Below are 24,997 nucleotides of genomic sequence, written 5' to 3'. Positions count from 1 at the left end.
AAGCTCCCAACCTCGTTAAAATGAACTGCTTATGTATTTTACCAAATACTTATTTTTTAATGAAAAAAATGTGAAAACAAAAGATGAACAATAGAATTAATAGACCGTCTCTATTAATAATCTGTAAGATTAGTAAGTAAACCACAGATTATCTGTGAGCACTCTGTATTCTCTTTTTTTTTCTTTTCTTTTCTATAAAGGCTGTTCCATGTGAAAATGCGGCCTTTGAAAGCTACTATTTAAAAAATAGAACCTTATTCAGATTGGAGACAATGTCCTTATATATGGCTATTGTTTGGCATGGAAGTACTATTTAGCCTTAGAGTTTATTCATTAGACACTCTGAAACTCCAGGTGTGGAAACATCAGCCTCCTCGCCTCCAGAAGGGCTGGTTGTTTGCTCTCTGGCCTCCGGCAGGAAAATGTTCATCACCACAACAGTGCCATGAGAAATGTCATACCTCTGGCAACACTTTCTCAACCATTCAGTAGTGCATAACTTAAAGATATTTATACTTGTGCGTTTAAAAGTTTGTCTTCTGGTAAACATTCAATAAAATATGTTAATATACGCATGTAGACTTTTTTATGTTTTTATTTTTATTTTTTTCTGAAAATTATGTGACTGTTACCTCTCCTGGGGGGAAAAATACATTGGTCCTTTTTTCTCCCCTGTGTTAGCATCAGGGTTTTGAAAAAGTGTATTTTTCAGGTCATGTCCATTTCAGACCCTGCTGTAACTGATGTTTAGCAGGCACTGTTAGAGTTTGGAGAAAAAACAGCAGTTCAAACTGTCTTTCGCATGAATGTGGTGTTAAATAGGTTCCTCTACTTTGGGCTAAATTGTGTCTAATTACGTTAGCTAACACAGTTGTCTTGTTTGCTTTTTAAATGCCTTTTGCCCTAGCCTGCACAAGGGAGATAAGGTGAACTTAGACATAATTTGAAGTGAAGAAAAGCCTTTCCATTGACTTCAGTGCCTTATGGATTGAGTCCTGTTCAATAAGAAACCTGAACAATTAATAATAAAGCTTATAAGCAACTTAGAACACATAATATTTATGAAAGTTCATCTACTTTCCTCTGTCAGGGTCTTTATTCAAGATGTGTAACATTTCTTCAGTACTTACCAGTGACCTACTTGTCTTCTTTGTGAATAAAGTATGTTTTTGTCTTCTCAGTAAAATTCCTCAGTGTCACTGTAGTTTGGTACTAAATTATTAGAGCCTTTTCACTGCCCTGGACTTGATTCTGACACATACACTTCTTGTGTTGCTTTTGGCAGTGGAGAGGGCAAAAACTCAGGTTAACACTGTAAATGTGTGATAGAATTTCTTCCTATATTTGTCATGAAGAAATTAGCAAGTCTGAATAGTAGGCATGTGTCTAAATATTTCATTGGTGTTTGGGGAGTAAACTGCTTATTCACAGAGTATAGGAGATGTTGGGAGTTAAGGCTTAACTTCTGGTGAACTAGAACATGGTGTCTCTCCGGACCTCAGAAGAAAATGTTTCAGGTTTTTTATTCTTTTAAAAAAAAGGAGTAAGTAATTTGAACTAGAAAATTGTACCTTTCAGTACTTTCAAAATGTGTTTTCTGAACCTCCTGTTTTGTTTTTACATTAACAAAAGCTAGTTGAAACTCGTACTTTCCCTGGCTGTTTTTGGTTTTGACAAACAGTGCACTTGAATAGAAGGAACTGTTCCACTACAGTGCTTGAAATCAAGTCTAAGCCTAGATCATATCTTGACCTGTTACATCAAGAAAGCAGCTGCTTTAAGTGTAGCTTGTTTTAAAGCAGAAATAAATGGATGTTAGTGGTGAGAAGGCAATGGTTTTGGCTACAGGCACTGTTTCAAATAGCTGGTTACACAGAAAAAGAAAGTTTAAAAGCCATCTTGTTAAATAAGATGTTTGTCCTTTCGCACTCTAATAGTACAATAAATGAAAATGCTTTGGGTTTCTTCCTGGAAGCAGAAGGTAGAAGGAACATCTTACGCTAATGCAGATCTCTTCAACCGTGCAGACTTCTCCCGTCTAGAATATTCCTGTCTCTCTTGAGGATTTGCTCCATTGATTTAATTGGAACAGTTAATATCCCTAACCTAAACAGAGGGTAATTTATTATGATTTGAAATGGTTTTACGTGGTGCAAATGCAATCACCAGTGTAAGCTGTGAATCAGGGTAAGTCTCGAGTGCATATAAGGACTTCCAATGTAGTACTCGCTTGGATGATTTCTAGTGGGTTGTGCTGTGCTGTTCCTAATGTCTGCATTGTTCTGAAGCTTGTAGAGTTGATGCCAACAAGGCACAGTGATGTATGTAATCTGATTTGAATTACAGTTGTGCAGGGAGCACTAAGAGAGAGCATCATTTGGGCTTTCCTTTTGCCTCCTGAGTTCAGCAAGAAGAAGTTTCCCTTTGCACTCAGTGCGGTTTCTGCTTATTGCCCCTCCATCTGTGTAAATTCCCGGTCTATGCCAGTGCTAACCTGGCAGAGGGTTGTCGACACTTTGCAAAGAGCTGATGAAACGGACAGTGACCCAGATCTTTGAATTCTTTACTGTGTTGTATTCCATACATAGCTGAGCAAAAATCCCTCTGGGAGTTGTTTTAAAATAAAGGCTTTATTTTTAATTTGAAAATTGGTTTACATTTTGCTAGGGGCGATCAAAATGGTAAAATGGGGAGGAAGGTGGGAAAATTTTGCAGGCCAACCTACTTTTTTCAGGGTCAAAATTTAAAAAAGTTATTTACTTGTTCTTAAGTAGATCTGAGGGAAGTAAATGCGAGTCTTTTGTGTGTGTGTGTCATTAAATAAGGGAAGAGCTCCTTGATAGAGAAAACTAATAAATTAATGTTTTGTGATTAAACTACTGAGCATAACAACCACAGCCCAAGTTAAAACTGCTTTGCACTACTTGCAAAATCAGACGCTGCCTCTGTGAGTGGGACTTCAGCAGAGCCGGGCAGTGCAACCCTTTGCTGTTGGTGCTGCCAGTGCAGGATCTCTGCTTTCTGTGTGTCTGCTGAAGAGAGAAAGGGAGAAGGACTTGTCCTGATGAACTTTCCTCTCCAGGCAGTATCAAGACTTGATTCATATGGGTGTGAAAGGAAGTAAGGCCTATTCAGTTCTCTTGATTGCCTCCTTGCATCTCCTTTGAAAGCCTGAGAATAGGTGGAGCGGTGATTTTCCCTTTCCACTGTGGTAGCCAGTGTTTAAAAACAGGGGAGTTGTTCTTCCTTGGCTCTTGGTTACTGCACTGCCCAAGTTACAAGGAACAGTCTGCCCCTGTGTAAACTGAACTCAATTATTTCCAACTCTTTCATTTTCCTTCCTTTGCTCTTTTGTCTCGCATAGCAATAGCACCCCCGGTTATTGTACTGTAGTGGGCAATCTTTTGGGACACTTGGCAAGGGTCCAGCTGGAGCCTTTTGTGGTAGCGAGCTTTCAAAATTTTGCTTTTTTTTTTTTCTATGGGTATTTTTACTTCAGGTGAAAGCTGCTGTTCTTAGTGAGACCTGCCAGTATTCGTGTGCTCTACAAGAGAACTTTAAATGAAGAAGTTGCCTGTGATGCATAGAAAACCAGAAAACTTATTTCAACTCTTACCGGTCTGATAAGTCTCAAATCAATGTCTTTTCATGAGAGGAGAGTCCTAGATTCTCATTTTGTTCAGAGGTTTAATGGTAACCTTAACCCAGTGCTTTTTATTAAAAAAAAAAAAAAGAAAAGAAAAAGAAAAAACACCTAAAACTTGTCCTGTAGCATTTCTTGTTGCATTGAATAATTTCTTAACCGAGAGTAAGAAATGTCTTGGTTTCTGGCGTGCTCATGCTCTTTCTCTTTTGGCCCTTTGCCACCTGCCTTGTTGCCAGTTTGCTTCCTCCCCAGGTTTCCATCCTGTGCCGAACCCCTGGGTGTGTGCAGTCGGGCAGGACGGGGTGTTTGGGATGGGCTCCCAGATGGGGCTGAAAGAATTGCATGGAGATGAGCATTTAGACTCTGATGCCAAGCAGGAGGAGATAAGCACCTCATTGCCCAACCATGCTGTCCGAAAGCTGTCTTTACCATTGAACGTAAATGAAATTAGCAGCAGAAGGGACAGGCTGTGTGCGCCCAGAGCTGCGTACAGGGAGCCGGACCTGGGCTGCGAAGAGGCCGCATAGGAGGAAGAGCGGGGCTGGAGGAAGCCAGTGGGGAGGGCTGGCACAGTGAGGTCAGGTTTTCAATAGAAGAAAGGGATGCTTTCAGCACAAGCTCTGCTACCTATTGAAATCTGTGATAAAACTCCTAACTCTGCTCCCACTGTCATCAAAAAGGCCGATTTTTAACACATGGGAAATTCTGGGCTCAATAGAGCTGCACTTGAAAAACGGTTTGTTGAAAGCAAGAGCAAGCACAAAAAGGCCTCAGAAAACTACACAATTCACTCAAGTGGCTCTTACCCTTGCAGCACTGAGACTCGCTGTTTTAATTTAGTCATAATGAAGTAAAATTTAAAGTAGTTGCCAATGCTCACCCAGCTAGAGAAAAGCAGATGACTCTCTTTGTTTTCAGAACTCTGTTTAGATTTTAAGCTGCCCTGGGGAGACTGGGCAATACTGAAATGATGTCTTGTGGGTTTTGTGTAATTCCGTTGGTTGGCTTCATTCTTTGCTGAAGCTGCTGAACTTCACTCTTTTTGACTCGTTTGATTAAGTTGTTATTTGTTTTCCAAGAGTGTTTCAGCTAACTTCTGATGAACAGGTGAAGAGTTTTCCAGGAAGCTCTCTGTGTTAGTCATACTAAAGTATCCATGAAAGTACTTTCATATTAAAAATACTTCACACCCTGAATTCAGAAGCTGAATGAGGACAGTACTTTGACCACAGAACTGATTCACTAGACTACGAGTATGGTTTGTGAAGATGTGTCAGTGTTTCCCAGTTAGCTGAAAAATCCTTTGATTTCTTCAATTATAAGTTTTTTAAGCACCTTCGAACACTTAAATCTGGAAAACAGTGGCATTGGTTTAGGTCAAAGATTGATCCAAAAATCTGCTTCAAAATGCAATTTTAATTTCATTTGATTTGAGACCTTAATAAAGTGATTTGTTGTCTTGCAAATGGATATATTCTCTGCTATTATTTTTTCCAACTGCCAAAGCAGAGGTATTTACAACACGAGATTGAATATACATTGAATTTTTCTGTCTTTGTATTTCTTCTCATGAGTGCCTTGCAACACAACCCAGAAGGATAGCAAGGGCCAATTTCTACTCCAATGAGAGCAAAATTTTACCTTTACAGTAATCTGAAGGTCCATTGGGGGCTACTGGAGGTGAAGGTTGAGAACCCTTCATTTCCAAGCTGTCAGGTCTGTGTTGTCTCACAGGGCTCCAAATGATCAGGTCTTCTACTGGTATTAGTCCAGGTTTATTTTTAGGAAAAGAATAAGTCATTTAGGTAGGCACAGAAAATTTTTCAGTGCTGGCTACATTCTGCAATGTTATGAATGGATCAAATAAGAGAATTATCTCATATTTTGAATTCAACAAACATTTGGCTTCTCAAGTATCTGACAAGTTTCGTTCGAACCCCTCCTTACACTGTATGCAGGTTTGGTTATTAGTTTTAAATACTTGGTTATTTCACATGGACTGGAGAGCAGAGCATTTATCCGTTTAGGCTGTTAGCTTAATTATGGTAATGCCCAAAATGTATTGACAAAGCCTGATTGTCTATGCCAACTAGATTGTTAACTTTAGTTCCCAGTGGGCTTGTGCATGTCTAAGGCAAATTCCAATAGCAGTGGCATTAACCGTCTTAGTCCAGGAAAAAAAAAAAAGAAAAAAAAAAGAAAAAATGCATTTTTTACATGAAGAAAAAATGGAAACCAGACTGGCTTTTTTGTTCCCGAGAGCTAACTGGCTCCTACCATAAAGACTGGGAGACATGAATGAGCAATCGTTTGTTTGGACTGTATTCTTGTGCATGAACAACAGACTTCAGTTTCCAAGGCTGGCTAGCTGTCACCCTTCATTACATTAAACAAACATGAAATAAAACAAAGAGGTTGAAGTAAATACAGAACCCCAAAAGAAGGCTTTCCTGTGCATGGTAAGAAGGACTTGGGCTGAACTACTGTGCCGTGCGGTTGAAATAGGAGAGACCAAGAACTACTTTATACTTTGAAGAAGGAAGTCTAAGTGTGGAGAAATGTGGTGGTGAAAAGTATGCAGAAAAAGAAGGTGGATATGAGAGCTGGATCAGGAGAGCAGACAAGTAGAACAGGGTGCTTATTAAATTTTCTCAAGTCTCTAATTGTTTCTAATGATTTTTCTGTTTGTTTCTCATTTCAGATTGCCTGTTTGGTGCCTGTTGACCAGTTTCAGTTGTACAAGAGGCTGAAGTTTGAACGTGGTATGAGTCGTTTTGGTTTCTATTACCTCGAGTTTTAAAGTGTCAGTAGAGGCAGCAATATTACATATTGCAGAGCACTCTGCCTTAAGACAAAGCATGCTGGGTGAGTTAAGGAAGAGATGGAGAAGATGTCATTGTTTTGAAATATACATCCACGAGGATCTTCAAAACTTCTAGGAGATACAGACCCTGCTGTCTGATAGAAACTTTTGCAAGCATCCCTAGAAGAGATTTTTCTCACAGAGAAGCCTTGTGTGTATTCTGCTAGTATATTTAATTTTTTTTTCCTTGAGGGATAATTGGACCCCTCATTACTGAGTAAGGCATAGTAGTAAGGAGTCTTGAAACTGAAGATCTTACTGGTGCCAAGCTTTGGTATGTCAGAGGTCAGCATTCTGCTTCAGGAGATGATTCCTTGCCAAGGCTGAAGAAGACACTTGATAGTCAGAAAGATGAGATCCCATGCTGATTTTGAAGACTGACACCAACTTGAAAGCCCAGCTGGAAGTTGTAGTATTTTTCAAAGAATTTGCATTGTGGTAGCTTGCAGAGTAGGGTATCTGGGACTGATCAGCTCTAACTCTGTCTTCAAGCTTTCCTCTGAAGTCTGTATTTGTGCTCTGCTTTATATGCATGCTTAGATGCAGAGGAATTGGGAATAAGAATGAAATGCAGAGGTTCATAAAAGTTAGGTATATTAATGCACTTAAAAAAATGTTCAGATAGAAGATTATATGGGTTTTTACTGAATCTCATCTGGACTGAAGTTCAGTGAGATGACCATGAAGTACAAAACCAACAAAATAAGTACACCCAAGCGTGCCCCAGAGGTCGTGGGCAGATGCAGATTGTAGCTGTGGTCTGCAGGTACTCGGGACAAAGAACAACAAAAAAATCTCAAACTCAGCTTTCATTTTTGATTTCTTTCTCCCATTCTACCTTCTTGTTTACCTTTAATTCCTTAGGAAGTCCCTCTAGTTCATAACCCAAGCAGTGGCTTGTCTACAGTCCTAGAAAGTAGAAATCACAGCTTGTTAAATAACATATTAAGGGGTTAAGAAAGTGAGGCATTCTTGCAATACATTAATCTCTTTTACATAAAACCTTTTTTTAACTGAAGACTGTGAAACTAATGATTTCCTGGTATCTCTTCCTCTACAACTAGCCAAAGCTGAACTCATGATCTTTTGTCCAACTCCCTGTTACATTTTTTTTTTTACTGCCTCCCACTCTCAGAAACCTGGAACTTGTCTGTTTTTTAAATCCTCCTTCCCTTTTCCTTCTTGCCTAAGTCTTGCAAATCCTCCTCCACCTCCACTGCCTTTTTTCATGATGTTTTTAGATCTGTCCTTTCTCCTCTGATGAGTAAACTGGCATCCAAGCAGCAGGCTTAAACCGAGACTTTTGACCTCGCGTGCCCCAGCAATAAAGTGAACTTACTGATGCCTGGGAACACAACCTGCTAACTCAAGTTGTGTCCTGGACACCAGCACTAATGCCACCCCCAGCCAGGACCTTTCTCCTGTCCCAGGTTTAGCATTGCCCCCTAAGGCTGACCTTTCTACACTTATCAGTTGAACCTGGCTTGCGGGCTTCTGCTGGCTGAAGCTCTCTTCTCAGACCTGACCACAGCCCAGCAAAGCTTGCCTGCCCAAACCAGCAGCAATGCCGACCTGATGGTCCTTTTGTGAATCTAGCAATAAGCCTTGATGATGGCAGCTGCTGGGTCCAGCTTCTGACCCGGTGTCTGCTCAGGGACTCCCGACAAATGAGATCTGATGCACAGCTTGTGCCTCTGTCGGCATAAGTGAAACCCAGCCCTTTTCAAACCTTGTGTTACACAAAGCCCAGGCTGCTACTGCCTAGCTCTTGCCTCTCCCACAGACTCCTGCCAACCACAACCACTGTGTAGCCTCACGATCTCTTTTCACACCAGCCCTAAGGCAAACTCAGCTGCAGCTCCTTGACCTACCAGCAAGTGTAGTCCATTGGTCTTTGCATTCAGTGATAGGTCTTTCCCTAAAAACACGTGAACTCCAGTCAGGATGCAGCTCAATGGCCAGAGCTGATGTCAGCCAAGCCAAGTACACCTTCAGAGGACCACGGATTCACTGGAATTATGTAATGATAGAGAATACCTCAAAGAACTGAAATACAGTGTAATAGTAGCATGGCTGTAGTCAGCTTTTCAAGTTCATTTAAAAATGAAGAAAAAATTTACGTATGAAATATTTTGAGCTCCCTTTTCTTCGTGGTCCTCAGTTTTTTTCTTCAGATCAGGCACTAGGGAAAGGCTAGCTGGAGTTAGCTAGGGTTGTTTTTTGCTGCATGGTAAGGGAAAGAAATAGAAAGCAATGTGTTTTCCAGATGTTGCTGTCTGAAGTGTACTGTCCTCTTTTCCACATTTGCAAATACAATAGGCCAAATTCTGATTCTTAAAATAGGCAGGTACTAGGCTGTCCTTCGTTACTTTTGCTCTGATCAACAAAACCCAATATTCAAACCCTTCCACTTGTTATATTTAGACCCTTCTGCTCTCAGCTTTATTCTGTTGAGATATGGGCTGTCTGTCCTCCATCTTGCTTTGGTTTCCCCTTTGCTTTACTAGAAATGCTGGACATAAGTAACCAACTGCATGGGTAAGTCTTTCTGCTCTTGCTTTGTGGTCTTTTCTCACCAGTCTTCAGGTGATTGGTAAAGCCAGTGCTTCTCATCCTTACAGACATTTTTTGTTAAGAGATTAATTTTGAGAAAAATTTTGAAGACATGAAGAACTTAGACATCCAAAAGCTGTTTTCCCTATCTTTGCTAGCTGTTTTAATACAATATGTTTCCTCTCTATTACCTTATTTCTAAGAAATTGGACAGATAATATTGGGTTAAAAGGTTGTGAGAAGTAACTGGCATACGATTTAATGTCTTATATGCAATTGCATAGTCTGATACTGAAAGCACTGAAAATATTCGGTCCTCTTGTGTTCTTTGTGTTCTTAGTATGCAAATGTTTCCAGGCTTTAAACCAAGCTTTCCTACATATCTATAACTTATCAGGACCTAGTCACAGGGCTTCTGTGCAATCCATCTTAATAGAAGAAACAGGAATTGCTGTATGTCTGTTTAGGATGGGGTTGTTGTGGGCATCAGAAATAACAAAATAGTGGAATAGGATGTGGTTAGGACACACGCAGTGTATTTCTGTTTCTCTGACAGTTGCCCAATAGGCCTAGTGAAAGATGGTGAGAACCTCCTTTTTATGCCTGACTGAAAAGCAGTGCATTAAAAGACAGGTGTTCCTAATATTTTGTGGAGTGCACGGGGCCACCTTTTCGGTAGGTACCTCGTCTAAGCCAGAAATTCTTCGTTCTTCAGAGTGCTGCATTTCCCCTGTTTGCATCACACATCTCACCTGCTTGCTTGTGCGTTTTGTGAAAGCTGGCCAGATCCCTGCCTCTTACTGTCACGGTCTGGGGAAGCTTTCCTCCTGAGAGTAGAATGAGCGTGGCTGAACTGGCTGTGAGGAAGCAGGGAAAAGGCTCAAGAGAGAAATAGCCCTAACCAAAAGACTGAACATCTTGTCAGAGTAAAATGATAGCCTCTTTCCTTTTTTTGGCTGCTCCTTTTTATTTTATTTTTTTTTCTGGTTTCGCTTGTACTCCATGGTAAAGCAAACAGTATGAGACAGCATGGATTGCAAAACACCATCTGTAGGTTCTTTGTAAAATGGAGGAAGTGGGAGAGGAGGGAGTTTCATTTTATGCATCACATCTTACTGCAAAAAACTTGTAAAAATCAGTAAGACTTACAACCCTTTGCCCAGTGGATGTCAAAACCAGACATCCTGTCTTTCATCCAAAACGAGGATATGAGAATTTAGGTTTCCAAAGTTGAGCATGCTATCTGCAGGAACTGCAGTTTTTTTCTCATTTTAACTGTTGTTTATCAACAGAAAACATATGGAACCTATCGTGGGAAGACTTAAATGCAATAGTCAATAACAGGGCATGGTCTTACCCAGTTCAGAGCATCATCTCTGAAGGAAGCTACAGAAATAATGAGTTCTCAGGCAGGATGCTATTTAAAAATGCTTGGATGGCTTGTCCACCCCTGTCTCTTTCTTCTCCTCACAAATGAAGCTACAAACTGTCTTTTTCTGGCTTTAATTCAGTTCAAAGCAAAATGTTTGTTTGCTTTTGCTGGTAGAGGAAGCACGTGTAAGAGAATAAGGGGAAAGAAGGTAACTAAATTCATGGAATGGCTGGAAAAGAAGGTAGATGGTACAGGTGTTTTTCTGGCACTGCCTAAATTATAGATTAAAGCCTTTGCTATGGATGCGGAAAGTCTCCACATCTGTCAGAGGACTCTGACACAGATTAATATATTACCTGTAGTTGCAATAACTACATGGAGGGATGGAAAATAGATGAATGTAGCAAAGCCCCTGACTTAGTGTCCCATATGACAGTGACCAATATGCCTACTTTAAATATGGGAGACTACATGCTAGTCTTTGTTGAAAGAGGTTCAAACTCATGTCTCTTGACTGCCTTGCCTGGTAGTCAGATCATGGCCCAGGTGAGTATTGTCCCTGCCACCACTGTGCATCCAGATTGTAGTAGCATCAATGGAAACTGAAAGCCAAACACAGGACTATATGATAGCCTGACCCAGAGGACACCTTCAGAAAAGAAGGGGTCTCAGCTTGTCTTGAGCAGAGGAGTTGAATGAAATTCTCTCCTATACGCTTGCTCTCAAATATTAAATAGAAAAAAGGTGTTAGTGGTTACTCCTCTGCTGGTGGCTTTGCTAACATGATCATTTAAAAATGGCTTCTTCTCTAAGTATCTGTCAAGAATCACCCTGAATGTGTGAATAGTTTTAGGATAAACCAAGTTGTATTTTGGTGTGGGTTTACTGTTCACCCCAAAAGACACCTCCAAAACTATCAGGAAACTCTGAGCTACCAGTGGATTAGGCTGAAGTTAGTTTGTTTCAGTCAGGGAGGGAGATTGCCTGTAAGGGTTTTTGTTTGTTTGTTTTCCCATAGCTTTGAATCATAGAATGGTTTGGATTGGAAGGAACCTTAGAGATGATCTAATTCCAACCCCCCTGCCATGGGCAGGGACACCTCCCACTAGATCAGGTTGCTCAGGGCCTCATCCAACCTGGTCTTGAACACCTCCAGGGATGGGGCATCCACAGCTTCTCTGGGCAGCCTGTGCCAGTGCCTCACCACCCTCTGAGTGAAGAATTTCTTCCTTATATCTAACATAAACCTACCCACTTTTAGTTTAAAGCCATTACCCCTTGTCCTGTCACTGCACTCCCTGACAAAGAGTCCCTCCCCAGCTTTCCTGCAGGCCCCCTTTAGGCACTGGAAGGCCGCAATAAGGCCTCCCCGGAGCCTTCTCTTCTCCAGGCTGAACAACCCCAACTCCCTCAGCCTGTCTTCATAGGAGAGGTGCTCCAGCCCTTCATCATCTTTGTGGCCCTTCTCTGGACTTGTTCTGATATGTCCACGTCCTTCTTGTGCTGGGGTCCCCGGAGCTGAATGCAGTGCTCCAGGTGGGTGCTCACTAGAATAGACAGGGAGAATCACCTCCCTCAGCACCCCCAGGTCCTTCTCCTCAGGGCTGCTCTCAATCCATTCTCTGCTGAGCCTGTATTTGTGCTTGGGATTGCCCCAACCCAGGTGCGGGACCTCGTGCTTGGCCTTGCTGAACTTCATGAGGTTCGCACAGGCCAGCTGTGAAGAAGCTGGAAGTTTTCAAGTCGAACACAGATGTTTGACATACTGGAAAAGAACTCAGTTTCTAAAGTACATTAGGTTATGAAGGTTGTGGGATGTCTTCCCCAGGCGTTGATGTGTACTTTTATCTATTTACTGCTTACGTTTTATTTTTCTACTGTTTATGTATCTACTGTTTTACTTCTTTGAACACAATTCTAGTTGTATGGTTTCTAGTTTCTAGATGTCTGGATGCTGAATTGATACCATTGTTTATCATGCTGGCTGGAGCATCTGCTAGATATCCATCCACCAGCCCCCTGCAATGTGAGCTACCAGCAACCTCCTGTAAAGAAGCAATGCAGACAGGAGTGTACACAGCAGGAAATGCCTTCAACTGTTTCAGCAAAATTTGGCAGAGAACATATGTCAGGGGCCCTTGTGTGGCCTTTTGTTTGCTTTTACCTGCTGGAAGTAGAGAAGAACTCTGTAATGGCTTTTGAGATCTCACAGTCAGGGATTTCCGTGCTTTACTGAGGCATTCCCCCCATCCATTTTCATTGGTGGTCCCAGAGAGCTCCCAGGGAGGGAGGAGATGCAGGGTGGGAGTGTTTGGCTGGGCTGCATTGACTTGAGCAGTGTGAAGTGAACACACAGTGGACAACCCTAACAGTGGATGTGATTCATCTGGGTTTCTGCTGCAAGTCCAAAGTCCTCAGATGAAGGCTGGGGAGCAAGAGAAAGAATCAACATTTATCATTTGCTACCGTGTGCCAATGTTTCCACTCATGAACTTACATTGACTATTGTTATAATTGGACACCTGACAAATACTGATCATATAATAAGGTGAATATTAATCACTTAAAAGAGCGTGGGGGAAATAAGGTACAGAAAATGACTTGATCTTAATTTAATGACAGTTCTCCTGCTATTTACATGAATGATGCGACATGGTTTCCACATGTGAAAGACAAAATGGTACATGCTTCTCAGAAAGCATTAGTTGTCTTCATCTTTTGTACCCTCCTATAAAGGCAAAGAATATGTCCCTTGTAGTATGTTGCTGTTATTGTGATGCTTCCAGTGCAGCTGCTGTTGCAGAATACCATTTCAGACCTGCCTGCAGAAAAGTAGGCTCAAAAGCCCATGAGCACAAGTGCAGAGGGCCTCAACTTCCCCATGCCCATGCAGAACTGGATCTTGCATACCTAGACATGTCACTGGAATAAGAAGGGGACCATATGACCAGTTTTATTTCTGTCTCTGTTACATCTCAGAAGTCCACTTGGACCCCGAGAGAACATGGTGCCCTGCGGCTGACTGCCAGACAGTGTGCTGTATTGGGCCGAGCGAGCCAGGAGTGCCGGTGCCAGTGGAGTGTCCGGCTTGCCACCTGACGTTCTGCTCCTCTTGCAAGGAGACGTGGCACCCACAGCGCCTGTGCCCAGAAAACCAAACTACTCTGGTACCAACAGAGCAGGGGTAAGAGAGGAACCCACAGGAGCCATGTGATCTTTTGGTTTGTTTTGGCATGAAGTGCTCACTCTGTGTCTAATGTCAGTTTCATGGAACTGCTTCCATCTGGTTTCTTAGGTGCATCTCTGATACTATCCACCTCTGCTGGCGTTCCCTAAATATAATTCCAATCTAATGATTATTTTAAATTATACATTTTCTTTTTAAAAAAATTCTTAATATTATTTGGGTACTTACCAAATTTTGGGATGCCACTGACACTGCTGAAAGGTGAAATCCACCAGGGCTTTCAGTCCTCCTAAAGACCTTGTTTGCATGGTAGAATTATAACATGTACCTGTACAAAACATCCAGTACACTAATATTCTGGGATCCAAACTTTGCTTGTATTGTGATTAAGAAATTACCTCTGCTTTATATTTACAGAATTTCTACATAGAAAAATCTTAACTTCAATGAAGAGTGGGTGTGCAGTGTCCCATTTGGTGGGAGAAATATGATTTAAGTTAATTTTACGTAGGTGCAAATAACCCACAGGTCAGGTTGCATAAGGCATTAATCTACAGAAGGAAAACACTTATTTGTTTAGATTATATAATGTCTGTGGCCATCCATCTTTGTTTTCTGAATCAGATAAAGTTCAGTCATGTATATTCAAAGTTTTCTGTTGCCTTTTGTAAGAAATTAAAGACTTAAAACCTAAAGATTCTGCTTGCTAGAGACTTCATCAGATATGAGTTGCCAAAGATGTCTCACCATAATTTCTCTCGCCCAGGTTTGATCCTTGGCTTTGGTGGAGTTTAAGTTATTCTGTGACATGGCAAGGACAATGCCATGAGTTACATAACCCAGTTCTTCTGTTAATGTGTTGTGGAAGCACTCTTACCAAGTGCTGATTTTTAATGCTGTAGGTGATATGTTGGTGGGTATAGTCAGTGTTGGCTTTATTTAGCATGAAAGACCAAGAGAATAGCCTTTCAACTTTACATGATATAAAATCCTTCACTTATTACTGAGTATACTTTGGTGTATTCTGAATATAATAAGCCTCACATTAAGTGCATTAAGACAATAACATTAGATGCTCTGAATAGTAAGTACAATACACATTAGGTAGTGAATCTGAGTATCACCTATAATTATATTTACATTTCACTCTAATGTTTCCTTACTCTTCTAGATCACTTATTGGAACAGAGACAGAGGCACCAATTAAGCAGTGCCCAGTTTGTCGGATCTACATTGAGAGGAACGAGGGCTGTGCTCAGATGATGTGCAAGAACTGCAAACACACATTTTGCTGGTACTGTCTACAGAACTTGGATGTAAGTGCTGCAGATTAAAAATAGATACAGGGTAACCGGGGTAACCCATAGAAGCTTCCCAACAACTCTTTGATGTTCTAGTGAATCTCCTGGCTCATTTCAGCTTCTAACTTAGAAGCACAGAATGCTTTGGGTTGGAAAGGACCTTAAAGATCATCTAATTCCAATCCCCCTGCCATGGGCAGGGACCCCTTCCACTAGTCAAAGGAACTTCATTCACTTCATTCTTTTCTTCTCACTAATAAAAGTACTATCCAGTGCTTTTATTTATATCAATATCCTTCTTCCATAAAGGATTATAGCCATATCCAGAGGTCCCACGGTAGGTCTTTGAGGGAACTGGGACAGATTGGTTACTTTCTGGAGGTCCATTATAGCACTGCCTTTCACTCATTCCCTCTTCCCATGCAGAAGCCAAAAATAGTTTGAGAGTCAGGGAAATAAGTTTCTCGTGGTTGCTCCAACTGCAAGGATCACAGCCTGTCCAAAAAATGGTACGGTACTGGGTGAAGGCAGTTGTTTCAAGGGAGGGTACATTAAGAGCTTGTATAAACTTGGTCTTCTTTGCTAGTCCATCTCTAGTGCTGTGTTGCTGAAGAGAGCGATTATTTAGTAGGCTTGAGGGTAAAACTGTTGCATTATCAACATGGGTTATGAAACGCAGGTGGCTAATTATTTCTCAAGTGATACCAACTAGTCTCAACTTTTGTGGACCTTAAGTTTTCTAGTAGGATTAAGAGTACAAGAAGTAATGTACTCGTATATGTGACTGCTTCCCTTTTTGGCACAGTCATTAATAACACCGGTGAGAATGTGAAAATAACTTTACCAGCACTTGAAATAAAATATCAAAAGATGCACGACTTTTCTTCTTTTTTTTGTACTCCTCAGCTAGCAAACAATGAGACTTCCTCATTCTTCAGCCTTCCTTTTCTCAGAATGCTTAGCAAGTTTCACTTAATGTTATGTCCCATTTTTGGATGCAGGAGTGTGCTTTTTCGACATCAGACTAGTGGCTTGCCTCAGAGTACATACAGTACACAATGAATGCTTAAAACTTTGCTGAACTGGAAGACCATCAGATTCTCCCTTTCTGCAGACATGTCCTTACAAAGTTTTAGTCTGTTCAAGAGGACAAAGAAAAAAGAAACTGTAGCTGTCCGATTCAAATGTAGTTTTTCTAAATGAGCAGGGTTAAGGGAAATCCAGATTTAGATGTGGGTAATACCTGCAGAGCTGAAGAGTAAGGCTGAAGAATGAAAGAGGAAGCAGCATTAGGTCACAGCACAGCTGGCAAGGGTAGAGTAATGTGGAGCATTAGTCATCTTCTGAAGAAAAAATAGATATTTTAGTAATATTGGGAAAAACAAAAAGAAATGGCGATTTCTATTTTTTTATAAAAACAAAAAGAAACAGGGATTTCTGTTTATTTTATATTTTATTTTATTTATTTCATTTTATTTTCAATTTTCCTGTGAAGCCTAGTAAGAAAAATGACCTGAAGGGACAGCAGAACGGAGGGTAGAAGTACCTTAGGAAGGTGATACCTGAGACTGCTAACTTTCAGAAATGTCTTGATTACAGGCCCCTTTAGCATCACCAAATTACAGACTAGGTAATTTTGTCATAAATGCAATGCAGATATAGTTGTCCAAAGCTTTTTAGAAGTGGAGGAAGGAAGATGCTATACAATATTTTGGATTCCAAATACACTACACTTTTTGGAATTGCAAGAAGGTTTTCTAGATAATTATTTGGAAGGTTGGTGAATTTCCCTGCCAGCAGCAGGTAATTTTACAGCAGTGTCAGGGAAGTTGTATTTCCAGTCCAATCTTGAACATGTCCCTGCATGTCCCCATACTGTAACCTTCTCTTACAGCTTCTTCTTTTGTTTTTTAGAACGACATCTTCTTAAGACATTACGACAAAGGCCCTTGCAGAAACAAGCTAGGCCACTCACGTGCTTCAGTGATGTGGAACAGGACACAGGTGTGTTTCTAGTCAGCTGAACAGAGCAATCATGCATTTGTTAAGCAGAGATTTTACCCTTCAGTGAAGGACCAAGATGATTATTTTCATGCTTTCAACTATTTTTGTGGCTTACTCCATGCTTATGAATGCACACATATTTTATTTTCCACATTAGCTAAATATATATTATTCCCCGCTATGTCTTTCAGGTTGTAGGGATCCTCGTTGGACTAGGTATCATAGCATTGGTGACCTCTCCCTTGCTGCTTGTGGCATCTCCATGCATCATCTGCTGCATTTGCAAATCTTGCCGAAGCAAAAAGAAAAAACACAGTCTGCCAGCAACCTAACTCTGCGTCTGTTTGAGCCTCTGTCTGTACAGCGTATGTTTGTGAGAAAGCACAATGGTTGTATTTTGGTGCCATACCTACCAAATAATGCTCCCTTTTTTTTTGCCAATTCTTGGGATAAGTGCCTATTCTCTACAGGCTACTCTATCACTTACAAGTTGCAGTGTGGAAAAACTCTAGATAATAATGCAGTACATACGGTATAGGTTTTTTGCTTTCTAAAAGAAAAACAGGACGCCGATCGGTAGTTCATACCCTTAAGTATGAGCCAGCTCTTGAGATTGCTAGAAGATTGCCACCTTCCATCAACTGCACAAGTTGATCCTGCAGTATTATTCTGCCTTTGCAGACCCAACTGTTACTGTCATGCTTTCTGTTGGTTCTTGGTGACAGTCGGATTTCTCAGAAAGTTTTGGGTATTTTACAACGGGGAGAGGGAAAAGCTTGCTAAAGGTCTTCTGCCTGCTAGCTTGTGTCCCATTAGAGGTAAAAAACTGTTAAGAAAATATATTGACAGTTTCCTGTCAACTGGCTGCCATGGCATTTCTTTCAGCATTGAAATCAATGGGATTCATATTACTGATCTCAATTACAGAAGTAAAAACCAACAAAACTATTTGTAAGACAGAGCTCTCTCTTAAGAGACTGGACTAGCTTGGGAAAATAGATGCTTTTTTCAGATCAAATGAGACGTACCTACATTGAAATACAAGGACTAAGCATATTTCCCTGCTATTGGGCATGCCTTTTGTCAGTAACGTGGGTGTAGTAAAGTCACTAGGAATCTGGTGTTTTAGGAAAGGCTCCTATTTTGTGCAGTACTGGGATCTTGGCTGGGCGTATATACAGTGACCTCGTGTGTGGATATACTGAGTACATAATGCACAATTTATTTTCCAGGCAGTCAGTATATTTTTTCAGCAGTTTACATGGGGTAGCAGCAAGAACCCTGTAAAACATTACTCAGAACAGGCTAAACCAAAACCCTCTCTTGAACGTTACGGACCTGCTGAAGTGAATACTTGAGAAATGCTGTGTAAATGTAAGCTCCATCCATTGGTGAATATTTCTTCTGTCCCACTCAAGGTTAACAAACTTTGTTACCGCTCATTTTTAGTTACTCTGAATATGAAAGCCTGTCATTTTATACACCCTTTGTTTTCATTTGGTGCCTCACCACTAAACTGATTTAGACCCTGGTATCAGTTACACCCGTATAAATTCACTGAAACCTCCCTGAAGAGCTGGAGTTACTTCAGGCTCACCCAGTAGCTGAGTTCAGACTCTGCTACATGCATTTATTTCCTTAATGGCTGGTGCTCCTCAAAACCCTGGCCAGCAGCATCTTTTGTTCTGGACTTGCAGTGCATTTTATATGTGTGGGAACTGATACGAGTTTGCACTGTTTAATCAGTTGTAATTCCAAACCCTTTGCAAAAGGGCTGCAAGTTTTAAATGGGATGCTCAACCTGAGCATCATGTCAGGCTTTTCCTCCTTGGTCCTACCCTCCTCCATGCATGCAATGCGAAGCACCAGAAGAATGCTGCAAAGAACGTCTTTTCTGTTGCGTTTGGCTGAGCCTCAGGAACTTTGCCTTCTTGGCAGCCATAAATGTGACCTTTTTTGTTTAACTTCCCCCTCTGTTAACTGTAACAGAAGTGGTAGATTTTCTTATTTTAAGAAAGTGTAGTCTGTTGAGCAGACTAGCAGGGACAAAGGCCTTAAATGATGTTGTCTGTTTTACTTTTTAATCAATTTCTCTTATAAATGCTATCTGACTTTGCTACTAGTCGTGACTGGAGGGCAGGCAGCACTCGCCAGTTTGAAAGGTTATATTTATTCTCCATCCGTGGCTTCTAAGGGAAGCAGAAAGGTAGTCAGTACATTTTAAATACAGAGTGCAATGCAGACAACTACGATTTATAATAAGTAGAGAATGTTTTCTGTATGTGTTTTCTTTAACAGCAGTAATGGTTGTGCTTGGGGGCACTTGTGACAGATTAAAGTATCTAGCCCTCGGCTTTACACTATTTTTCTACCTACATTTTTACCTGCCATTTTCTACATACATTTACCTGCCATTTCCAGCTTATTGAGGAACTTTCAGTTGAGAGTCTTACTTTAAGGAAGCCCTCAAGGACAAAGATACAGGAGCTGTACAGTCTCTTTAACCATAACCAGCAAGTAATGATACCCTTTGCATGTTAAACTTTTTTTTTTCATGTTTTGTGGTCTTCAATACACCTTCTGCTAGCCCAATTTCTTTCTTTGTCAACTTCCTCTTTCGTTTGTAGTTTTTGCTAAAACGCCCAGTGAAATGAAGGTGTCTCATGGTTTTTCGTTAGTACTGCTGCGTTAATGAAATTGCCAGGTTCTTCCCTCTGTTAAAGGAATGCAGCTGAAGGCAGTATCTTGCCCAGAATACGCTAAAAGACATAAGGTCACCATTTATATTATAAAACAAATTCCAGCTTGTTTAGTTCTTTAAATGCTGTCTGAAGTTAATGTAGCTCTCTCCAGAAAATAGCAATTTGTTTCAGTGGTTTGAAGGATAATGTTTTATAAAAGTAGTGCACACGTGCATAGCTACAAAGTCTGTGAAAGCAATGCTTTTCTGTCTATTTTTATTAACTTCTCAGTTTGAGTGCAGGATAACTTCTCTCAGAGATTAATATCTACAGAGCAGAAGGAAGATGTGCCTTTTCCGTGTGCACTTCTTATTGCTTGAGCCAGTTTAGGTGTCCAGTGGGTGTACCAAAAGCAGTAGAAGTTTAGTATCTGGATGTTAGGGCAACCTAAGAGCCAGAATGCCAATCCAGGCATTTAAGGAGCCTGTATGCCCAGATATTAGCTGGGGGTCTTTACCCAAAAGCTGGATAAAGTGGCATGAACTACAGGCACTCCTTTCTTTGGCTGTGTAGATGCAACAAATTGATCAAGAAGGAAGCTCCAGAACTACTTTAGAGCTTAAACTATAAATCTTATGAGGATTAACTTATTTAAAAGGCTTTGCCCAGTACACTATGTATCCTGGCTTTTCTTTGCGTAGGGATGCCTGAGCATGTGCTCTAAGTAGACTGTGACCTGGCCAGCTCATAAGGATGCACTAACTCTGCCAGGTAGAGCTGTACCCGTGCTGAAGTGCCAGGAGCAGTAGGGCCCTGTTGCCTTGCTTTCCAGCAGGCAACTATTTTGCCCCAACTGGTCATATGCAGTCATACACAATGAACCTTTTTAGCAAGAGTGTTTTTTACGGGGTTTCTTTTTAAAAAAAAAACAACAACAAACTCACTTTATAAGAAATGTATTGCAAGCTTGGCAAATAATATGAACAGAAATTAGGGAGAAAACAAACAAACAAAACAAAACAAAAAATGGGACTCTGGCTGCTTTTGACTCTTCTAAATCGATGTAGTTGTAAGTCTGCCCTCTTGAACTCCATCTATGTGATGCGGTGCATGTTAGTATCAGCCCTCATCCTCACCACTCTCACCATCTATCCTTGTTCTCCTTTCGCATGTGGTTGGTGTGCAGGAAGCACCCAAGGGAGAATTCCAGGCTTTGGCAGGGTTGGGTGCTGCGCAGGAGCTGGGGTGTATGGCACACCTGCAACCCTCCCTGGCTCTGTTGCCAATTCTCCCTGTGGCCTTTAACCGCTGAGACAAACTTTGCTTTTTTTGGCTATTTATTTTGGCTATTAATGTTAGATTGACAATGTCTACAGATGACTCCTTTGGAGAACAAAAGTCACAACTGTCTATTCCCTATGAGTCAGAGGCATTCAGCCCTTCAGAATATTGGGCTATGGATGTCTAAAGATCCAATCCTAAAAGTCTAGAAAGTAATGGAAATTTGTATTTTTACTGCAGCTGGCCACAAATCTCCATGGCCACATACCTCACCGTAATTTCTCTGCAGTCATGGCAGCTGTGTTGAATACAGCTGGGGATCCAACTCTGCATCTCTTGTCCTTGTGTTACAATGAGGGTGGTAGTACCTGCTTCCAAAACCACTTGTCAATAAGAAGTAAACATCTCTCATGCTAGAGCATAAGTACTTCTCTGCAGTATTTATCGTAGAACTATGGGAGATGGTCAAGGTGGCCTTTCAGTAACTGGTTATTTTTTAATGGCACATGGGGTTACTTATTTCAAAGGAAGGCACGAAGGGTTACAGTAACTGATGTTTCTGCAGTGCTTTAATGATGCTAAATGCTATGTACGGTTGTCTGTCCAGTAACATAGCAGAAAATAAAGTCCAAAGATAAGTATATATTTTTTTTACTTGAATAAACTTAAGAGAAACTGGATATTATCTTCATATTTGCTTGAAGATATGCAAGTGGACAGAAATCAACTGTGTTTCCACAACAGGACAATGAAACCAGCTTTTAACTGCTCTCTTCTCTGGTACCACAGCAGGTGGTTGTGTTGCAGTCCCTGCCACTTTAAAAATTGGAAATCTGTTTTGCACTGTAATCTCTGTCTGTCAGTCATTCTTTTCTTTTCTCATACAAAATCCTTTTAAGATTGTGCTTTTCATCCCCTGTCTCAGGCCAAAGATTTCTAGAGTGAAATTAGTAGATTTCTTTATATGAGGATAAAAACCTTCCAACAAATTTCTCAGAGGTTTTATTAAGAAATTTGATGCTTAGATAATGACCAAAGATAGAAATTTCAAACTTGGCTTGTTTAGAAAAACTCATTGATACTTAAGAGGTTGTCTTGGAATCCCTAAATAAGGACTGCTTTGTTAGAGCCCAACAGCTTTTGAGTTTCACATGAAATATGCTTCTACTGTTGAGCAGACTTCTTGGAAATATACTGGGCAAAAAATAAAACTTACATACATGTTTTCATTTTATACATCAAAAAATAGTCTCTTGTAGGTCTCCATATTTTAGGGATCCACCCCCCCGGAAGCTTTCTCAGATATATGTAAGATAATTTAAGAAATTCAATAAAACAGTTTTAACAGAGTGTTCTAGTTATAGACAGTCAAGTAAGACTCGTAAGCTAGTAAGACATCTCCCTTGTGTGTAAGTATGTAGTATCAGGCCCTAATTTATGTGGCTAGCAATAAAGATGTGAAAATGTACTTCTGAAATAATGAGAGTTGATTCTTCTGCAGTCTGCCAGAAGGTCAACTTACTGCTACGATTATGAAAAACTTCAGTCTAATATTTATTTGTCTTCTGGTTAGTAATGTAGTGAGAGAGTAATGGTTTTTGCAGAACAAGAAGCCCAAAGGTCTATTTTGTGTCACTACACTCAGTTTCTGAGAACCAATGCATGTTTATAATTTATAATTTATACAATTCACATATAATTTATATTTTGTAATTATACCAATTCTGAAGTATAGTTGGCTTTTATCGTGTGATACATTTATTTTTAATTGCATTCATATGGGAAACCTTTCCTCTTCTACTTACTGTGGAGAAAGTTGTTGTGTTCCAGGCAGGGTAAACTCCTATGGTTTGGTGCAGTCCACAGCAAATGTTCTGTACTGTTTTTTTAGTTACATCAGATTGTTTTGTTACGATCCCTCAAGTTAGTTCTTTGAATCATGCAAATTCCTATTGTTAGGGAAGGTAATTTCCTAGTAATGAATTTTATTGACCATCACGATCTGGGCTATTCAAGATGATGGTGGTTGACAAGGTCCACCACCTTTTTAGAGGACATGAAATCATTCTTTCCCCTTCTTTTTCCCGTTCTGTGTAAGAGGCTTTCTCTGTTCCTAGCTGAAAATTAAAGACTTAAATAATTTGTCTGTGCCTTCTGGATATTCAAACAGAAGCAACAGCTTCTGGTGGCCACATGCCAGGAGATCCTGGTCAGGTCGAAGGCGTGATGCCACAACATGTGTGCAATGAGTTAGTTACATTTCAGGAAGGTGCCTGGGCTTTTACAGCTTGCTGGTACACATGCAATAGATGTGGTGCACAAGGGACTGGTCTGAGAGGCTTCATGAGCGCTGCCAGCTGTATGGCATGTATGGCGCGAAGCCCGTGCAGCACCGCAGCCAGGACGCCAGGCCAGGTCACTGTGCATGTGTGTCTCCCAGAGTTTCATCAGGGCCACCATCTCTAGCTTGCCCGTAACTATATACCTGACCCCCAAACTCCCCAAATGCCACAGCAAACCTGTGTTCCTTCGGTTTTGCAGGCTCTGCTACTGGTCTGTCTCAGAGAAACCACAGTTCAGATGAGTTATTTGGAGTTGGCCTGGTGTAGGTGTGCATTTTGCCTAATATCTAGGAAGAGTAGCAGAACTGCTATATACCCTGACGATACTAGCATCGCCGGTGCCAAGTGTCACCCTGTGAGAACTCCAAACTACCACAGGGTTGCATATTTCTGGGGAAAAGTGCATAAGCTCTTGCTGGTGGGAAGTCTCCTGGCTGGACACACTGCGCTGCTTTCCAATGCGTCGGCGTTTGAAACGAAGCCTCGGTTTGACAGGAGCAGGACACAGGACACTTCATTGCTGTGCTGGGTGGGTGGCATGGAAAGGAATGGTTTTGTCTCGACAGCAGGAAGCAAATTCCTCTTCAGAGGACCAGCCCTTCCTGTTCAGGGGGACTTGCCTTCTGCGCTGCGCTGCACAAGGGTGAACTCCTCTTCAGCGTCTAGATGTCGTTTCCCTGGTACCTGTTTAAGCTTATGTTTTGTTTATCTGGGTTTCTTCTTTTCTTCCAGGTAATACACTTTCTTCACCACTTTTATCCTGGTGAAGGGCAAAAAGGGTTTGATCTTTGTAAGATTTGTTAAAATATTTTTGTGTTTATAAGAAAGCCGACGTATAAAGAAATAAGTGCTTTTGTAAAATTTTGGTTGTATGATTCAGCATTTAAACATTTTACAGATGCAATTTTTTGCACTCTCTCTGCATACATTCATAAAAGTATATATTTATTTTCCATCTTTGAGATTTACTTCATTTTTTTCTTCCGATGTTACAAAATGCAGTATGTACAACATTAAAAAATTAGTGAAAAGACATTTATCTCATTTTGTTGTCTGTCTTTAAAAAGATTAACATTTGGTTCAAAAAATGTGGGAACAAACACATCTGGGGTGCTCACTAGAAATTTTGAGAATAAAAGAGGATAGATCAGAATCTTGACTCTTATCTGCTTTCTAAAACATAAATGGCGTTAAGCTGTAAGCAGTACCTCCCCTGGGCTCCTTAACAGCCTTTGAGATTGGTGTAAATCCATTTACAGAGAGTGGGGCAAGCTCTGGCTTAGCTCCTGCGTGCCACTGCGGCATTGCTCTTTTCTCTCTGCAGGTGGGGTGCAGGATTCCTGTAAACCTGGTCCCTCGCACGGTCTGGTGGGAACCACGACCTGGGGCATACCAGGAGCAGCCAGAGCTACCTGCAAGTGGGGAACCCATGGGAAGCTGCAGTAAGGGAAGTCTGCTGCTTCAAAGCCCCTCTTCACATCCTTTGCTCCCTCAACCCTGCCTGTCCTTGCAGCAGAATTGGGCCTCATGGTCTGTGTTGCCAAAAGACATAACGAAACATTACACTCAGCTGTGTCATTTCACATAAAAACGCTCCTTAGTTTTCTTGCACACCCATTTCCTACTGTGTTTATAAGGGACAATCGCAGCTGTGTTTCTGAGCATCGAATATTAAGGTGATGCTTACTATTAAATATTTCTATCCCAACTACAATTACTCAGCATCTGAAGTAGGATTTTCCAGCTGAGTGGCACATCCTCAAAAAC

The 24,997-nt window shown here is 40.9% G+C and overlaps 1 protein-coding gene across 5 annotated transcripts in view; it reads left to right on the top strand.

Moving 5' to 3' along the window:
• RNF144B (ring finger protein 144B) overlaps positions 1–24,263 on the top strand; it is a 91,210-nt gene extending 66,947 nt beyond the window's left edge. For all 5 annotated transcript variants that reach the window (XM_048058085.2, XM_013190280.3, XM_048058084.2 and 2 more), the window contains 5 exons: positions 6,348–6,408; positions 13,414–13,618; positions 14,793–14,937; positions 16,837–16,926; positions 17,118–24,263. In XM_048058085.2, the coding sequence (XP_047914042.1) occupies positions 6,348–6,408; positions 13,414–13,618; positions 14,793–14,937; positions 16,837–16,926; positions 17,118–17,258 (642 nt within the window). In that variant the 3' untranslated portion in view covers positions 17,259–24,263. The remainder of the gene's footprint in view (positions 1–6,347; positions 6,409–13,413; positions 13,619–14,792; positions 14,938–16,836; positions 16,927–17,117) is intronic.
• Positions 24,264–24,997: the final 734 nt, after the last annotated feature.

The sequence above is a fragment of the Anser cygnoides genome, chromosome 2 (assembly GCF_040182565.1).
Source record: "Anser cygnoides isolate HZ-2024a breed goose chromosome 2, Taihu_goose_T2T_genome, whole genome shotgun sequence".
NCBI classification, from domain to species: domain Eukaryota; kingdom Metazoa; phylum Chordata; class Aves; order Anseriformes; family Anatidae; genus Anser; species Anser cygnoides.
Note: the sequence above shows the minus strand (reverse complement) of the source record. Positions and strands in the feature narration are given on the sequence as shown.